General features: G+C 56.5%; 1 protein-coding gene across 3 annotated transcripts in view; it reads right to left on the bottom strand.

The window, feature by feature from the left end:
* Window positions 1–3372: 3372 nt before the first annotated feature.
* AMBRA1 (autophagy and beclin 1 regulator 1) overlaps window positions 3373–6000 on the bottom strand; it is a gene marked incomplete at its 5' end in the record, with an annotated part of 177829 nt that continues 175201 nt past the window's right edge. For all 3 annotated transcript variants that reach the window (XM_080814893.1, XM_080814894.1, XM_080814895.1), the window contains one exon: window positions 3373–4947. In XM_080814893.1, coding sequence (XP_080671019.1) covers window positions 4451–4947 — 497 coding nt within the window. In that variant the 3' untranslated portion in view covers window positions 3373–4450. The remainder of the gene's footprint in view (window positions 4948–6000) is intronic.

Genomic DNA, 6000 nt, shown 5'->3' with positions numbered 1-6000 from the left:
GGCGCCGTCGGGGCCTGGGAAGGAGCTGGAGAGAGAAGACAGGCAACAGTCCGCCAGGGAGGGAGGAGCCCGCCCATCGCACACAACACTTGCCCGGCCCCCGACCACTGCCGCCCGGCTGCCGGCTCCCGCACTCCAGGCTGGGGAAGGGGTGCGCATCCCCTCTCCGGCCCCGGGATGGGACGCGCCGCCCAGGCAGCCGCGGCCTGGAGGGCGAGTTCACCGATGCCTGTGAGGGAGAGCTGAGTGCCCAAGGTCACCTGGGGCGGAGCCCGGAGCGAGACCCCAGAGGGCGAGTGGTGTCTTGAGGTTTCCGGGAACCGCATGGGTCGGGGCCTGGAGACTTGGGGCCTTGCTTGTGCGGAGCGGGAGGGGAGGGCCCAGGAGTCCGCGGCTGGGGCGCCCGCGAACGAGTCCGGTGACTTCAGCACCTCGGAGAGCTCCACCTCTACCCTGACCTTGTAGGCTCCGCACCGCAATACAGGGCACCCACATTTCTGACACCTTTCCTGGGGCCAGCCAGGGTCCGACTAGTCCCTCCCCACCCCCACCCCATGCCCAGGTCCTGATGCCTATTACCCCAAACTCTTTGAGCACAAACACCCGATTAACCTTAGGACCGCGGGTTCCTTCTCTTGGAAAAACAACTCAGGTCCCGCCTCTCCACCCTCCCCCAAGGACTGGGGGGAGGCGGGGGGCTGTGTGGGGGGCGGTGGAGGCGGGTAAGGCAGTAGAGGGGAGGTGGCAGGAGCTGTCAGAGAAGGGGTGGGAACTGGGGGAAGAGCCGGAGCTGCAGGGCTTTTGGTGTGTTCTCCATACTGAATGCGAATGATCTGGTCTCCCATGAGCCTCATAACCAAGGACGAAAGAAGCTGTTGTTCTTGTCCCCACTTCACAGATGAGGAAACGGGCTCAGCTGGTTCATATGACAATCAGATAATAGTCCTGCCCTTGTTCCACTTTGCCATCTCTCTCCTTAGGATCTAGGAGAGGAGGGTTCTCCTAGGAAGGTGAAATTATGGTATGTGTGTGTGTGTGACTGTGTGTGTGTGTGTGTGTGTGTGTAATAAGGAGACAGGGGAGGCCAGATACTTATAAAGTCAAACAGGGGAAACAAGCCAGGCCAAGGAATGGGGGCCACAGAAATTAGAACTGTCTCCAACCACTGCCTTGAGTTCTTCCAGAATCTGTCAGGCAAAGTTGCTCGTTTCCCTGAAATCCTTACCATGGTGTAGGTAGGGTTGACCCCTCTAAACCCAAACTCAACAGTGAACTATGGAGAGCAGAGTTGGGAACCGGGGGACTTGGTTTTGTCTTTGCTCTCTGCCTTTGACTCAACTGGGTTCATTGACAACTTGGGTGTATATAACTCCTCTGAACCGAACTCCTCATCTCCGCCAAGCTCTGCCCTGCTGACCCCACAACCTTGTTATAACAGGCAAGGGGCCCAGAAGCTCTACTACTGGTAGGGAGCTTCTTTTTTTTTTTTTTTAATGACTTCAACTTTTTTTCTTTTTTAAGATTTTATTTATTTGTCAGAGAGAGCGAGCGAGCGAGCACAGGCAGACAGAGTAGCAGGCAGAGGCAGAGGGAGAAGCAGGCTCCCTGCCGAGCAAAGAGCCCAATGTGGAACTCGATCCCAGGACCCTGGGATCATGACCCCGAGCTGAAAGCAGCGGCTTAACCAACTGAGTCACCCAGGCATCCCTGGTAGGGAGCTTCTATCCACCAGGCAAAGGCTTTCTAAAGAAGGAAAGGGGTTGATGTGGAGATAAAGTTTTGACAGGTAGCTGCTGGGCTCTTCATTGGCCAGACAGGATAAAGGCAAGGCTGGCAGGACCAAAGTTGGATCCTCTCATCCACAAGGCCTCTTCATACCCCGTTTTCCAAAATAACAGCAAGTCGGGTCCTCATCTGGGTTCAAACCCTGGGTCAGTTAGTTGTTTGGTTTGGGGGGTGGTACCAGTACCCATTTTGGAGGGTTTCTGTGATGAGGATAGAGATAATACACATTGAGTCCTTGGCACGTGGTTTACACTAAACAAATTCATAGACCAAGGAATTCCTCCTCTCCCTGGGGGTTGGGATATGTGGGTAGAGGGCAGGGATTGCAGTGGGGGCAATCCTGCCCTTCAATGAGTAATTCAAATCCCACATCTTCAAAGAAGGCTGGCCCTAACCACGCCAGTGCTCTCTGACCTAGAATGAAATTACAGAGTTCCAAGTAACTGTAAGAGGTTACATAATACAAGCTCTGTATCTTACTACAAGGGAGGAAAGTGAAGCAGATAAAAGGCAAGTGGCTTGCCCAAGGTCACACAGCTGGCTGATGTGTCTTAGTCCAGAACCCACTGTTATAATGTTCCAGAAAATTCTAGCATTCGTAACTATGTAATAGCTCTACACACTGTTCTGTATTACTTGCTTGCCTGTTTAATCTTTTGGTTTTGTCTCTGTTGGGACAGTAATTCTACAAGCCCCAGAGCACCTGGGACAGAGTCGGACACACAAGAGATAGTCAAGAAATAGCCGTTGCTTGGGCACCTGCGTGGTTCATGGGTTGAGCGTCTGCCTTTGGTTCAGGTCATGATCCCAGGGTCCTGGGATCGAACCCCACCTCGGGGCTCCCTGCTCAGCAGGGATCCTGCTTCTCCCTCTTCCCCTCCGGCCCCCTCCCCAACTCATGCTCGCGCTCTAATAAATAAAATCTTTAAAAAAAGAAATAGCTGTTGCTGGCAAAAACCCCCGGGCTGGCTGTTTTCTTGTATACTTCCGTAAGAGTTGGGGCAAATATCCTCCTCCCACTTTCTAAGTGGCTTGAAACTCAAAGTGGCCAAGGCCCACAGCTACAGCATGCCCTTCAGCCACTGTACCAAGGACACAAAATAAAGGGAACTTGAGCAGCCAGCAAGTGGCATCTTAGAGGGATGGCTGTAGACCAGCCCAGGCCCCTACCTGGCCAGCCCAGACACCCATGATGGGTGGTTTCCGGGCACCAGCGAGGATCCAGCTTTTTGGTCAGTCACGTCACACCTTCATTCCAGACCCACAGTCCTGGATAGGAAGCAATCAGGATGAGGGCCTTTCCATCATTCCTTCCTACCTACCTCCCTGTCACTGTTAAGGCTGCCCCAATCCTTAGCAAGCCTGGGGGAAGCAGGAAGTGGCAGGGTACCACGCACACGGGGCAGCCCACACCTGACTGGCTTCTTCTACGGAGGCAACAGACAGGGCTCCCCACATAGGACAGCAGCACCAGAAACTGCATGACAGAACCTGGCCCACTTAGTTCAGTGGCCCCCTCTCCCCCCAACCCCCCAATCACCACCCCACCCCTCCGTCCTCCATGGAAACAAACAGAGAGGAGCCTGGTGAGGGGCGTGTCATCATTTTAATGATGTAGATCTTTGGTGTTTCCCTCATTAGCAGTCAGACTATCCCCTCTCCTCCCACCACAATGTTTCTATGATGAGTTACAAACAGAAAAGAAATCACATTTTCATACTAAAAACAAAATAATCAGAGCCTTGATTTCTCCACTAGAAACTACACGTACAGTTCAAGATTCCACATGCAACACCTTAAGTCACAGACCGAGACCTCACACTCTGACCTGGAGTCTCATCCCCTCCCCCAGCCTGGGGCTGGCTTTGGCCTGGGCTCATGTAATACTGCTACCCACAGGTGCTGCTCTGAGGGCTGGGGGGCAGGCGGAAAGGAGCCTGGTGGACAAGCCCCGGGGGCTGGCCAGCCTACACCCCCCACTCCTGAGTGAGGACCTGCCCACCATCCCTTGACCCCGTCCTGTATCGGGCAAGGAGGCTGCCCCCTTCACTCCATGGTTGTCCCCCATCAGTAAGTGCAGGAAGTCCCTGTCTTCAGGAATCCGGGAGCCTGGCCTGACCCCTGACTGTGGTCTCTGTGGGGTAAGATCAAGAGAGGCTGACGCTCTGGAAGGCTCAGAGATGGAGGTGGCTCCTGGGGGGGGCCAGGCTGCTCCTCCTGCTCTTGGGCTCCTAGTGGCTCTGCCCATGCAACAGGGGGACAGGGCAAAGCTGCCCCATTGGCCACTGTCCCGAATGGTTTGGCCCAGATCTGGAAGACAGTTCACCCTTCTGGGCTCTCTGCCCAGGGGTGAGTCTCTTTAGCCATGTTTCTGGGAGAAAGGGGGGTTCATGGCAGGGTAGCCACTTCCTCCTCCCTTTACACAGAGCACAGCAGTATGGCTCCCCTGGGCTCCAGATCCTCCAGAAGGTTCTAGTCCCGAGGCAAGCCTTGCCCATTTGACTGCCTCAAGCCCACTGCCTCTGACCTCACTCGGCGCCACCCCTCTTGCTCCTGTTCCCTGATGCAGCCCGCAGCTCTTCCGCGTGGACAGTTCCCAGTCAGCTGTGAGGTCCGGTTTCTGCTCAGCGGTTCCAAGGGGAAGCACCAGTGCACACGTGGGTCTCTACCTGTTCCGTGGCTCCCTGCTGGGGCCTGCAGCTTCCCCCCTGCCGCTGCCACCACCTTCAGCAAGATGGTTGTTATTGGTCAGGTCGCAGTGCAGGGTTGGTCCTTCGGTGCTGGGAATGGGGAGAGGGGCAGGGACCGGGGAGGAAGGCGGCAGGGGCGGCTGGGGCAACTCCCGCCCTGGGGCACTAGGCTGGTCCCAGGAGGCTGTCCGGGGGCTCAGGCCCCGCTCTGCCAGCTGCCCGGGCTCCGTGAGCAGTCCCCGAGAGGCAGAGGGCCGGGGGGAGGACGCGCGGGTGGCCGCGGGCTCAGCGCCGGTCTGGGAGCCGCGGTGGATGCGGTGGCTGACAATGATGCTGTTGCCGAAGCCGCCCATGGAGGCCATGGTGGTGCTCTGCTCCCGCTGCACCACGGCCGTCATGCCCCCTTCCGCCATCAGCCGCTGGATCCTGCTGAGGGCGTCTTCCCCGCTCGCACCGGACTCGGAGCCTTCGCCTGGAAGGTAGGAAGCACAGGACAGAGGGAGTTTGTGGCTGACCGGGACCACACAGGCAGGGAGGCCACCGTGAGGAGGAGCTGGGGGATTCTCTGCCAAAAGCAGAAACGAGGAGAGTCCAACTCCTTTGGAGAATCAGTCAGAGACTTGAAAGCTAGACAAGACTCCCCAAATGATCCTAATTCCCATTTCTGTTCTACTGGTGGGAAAACTGAGGTGGAGGATGGCATGAGGTGGCCAATGCCACTCAGCCAGTTAAGAGGCAGAGCTGGACCAGAAAACGGGCATTTGGCTTCGACCCTTCCAGCACAAGTGGCAGGCTAGTCACTACATGAATGAAGGTGGCGGGGTGGCCACAGATGCCTTGCTTTGTCTGCCTTCTCCCTGTCCGGGTAACTGGGCGACCCGGCCTGGAGAGAGGGTGTGCTGCCTGGTCTGTGGAAACAGAGGGTGACCTGCAGAGTGTGGCCTGAAGGCAAACAGTCTGCTCGGCCTCATTTCAAAGCTGTGCTGTCTTGCCTCGGTGTTGTTCTGTTTACTTCCTAAAAGCTCACAAGGAAGACTGGATTTTTAACTGTTCCCTAGAAGGCCTTCTGTCTCCTCTCTTCCCAAAACCACCAGCTTTCCCAAGCTGTTTCCCATTTACTGTTCTCCTTGGCTTGGGCAGGATGCCTGATACCCTCACCCTTCCCTGGAGACAGCCAACTGCCCAGGCCTGAGGCTTCAGCGTACATCTCCAGGGAGGGAGAGAAGGTTCTGTTCCTTCCCCAAAGGCCTGGGCATCCCCACCCCCCTTCTGTGGGAGTAGGGGAGGCTCTTGCTCAAATCTGTTCTGTACTAGCAGTGTGACCTTGGACAAGTCCCTTAATGTCCACCTTGCACAGTGCCGGGCCGAGAAAATGAGACAACAGGCACGATGGGCGCTTCGCGGCGGCTGTACTGATGAACCTGGGGTCTGGGAGGAGTGGGGCTCTGTCCTGAGCTCCTTCTACCTGTGCTAGCCCCACAGCCAACCCAAGCCTGTGGGCTGCCAGGACTGGCACTACCTATCA

This window comes from Martes martes, assembly GCF_963455335.1.
Source record: "Martes martes genome assembly, chromosome: 10".
Taxonomy (NCBI): domain Eukaryota; kingdom Metazoa; phylum Chordata; class Mammalia; order Carnivora; family Mustelidae; genus Martes; species Martes martes.
This window is presented reverse-complemented; position numbering and strand designations above follow the sequence as displayed.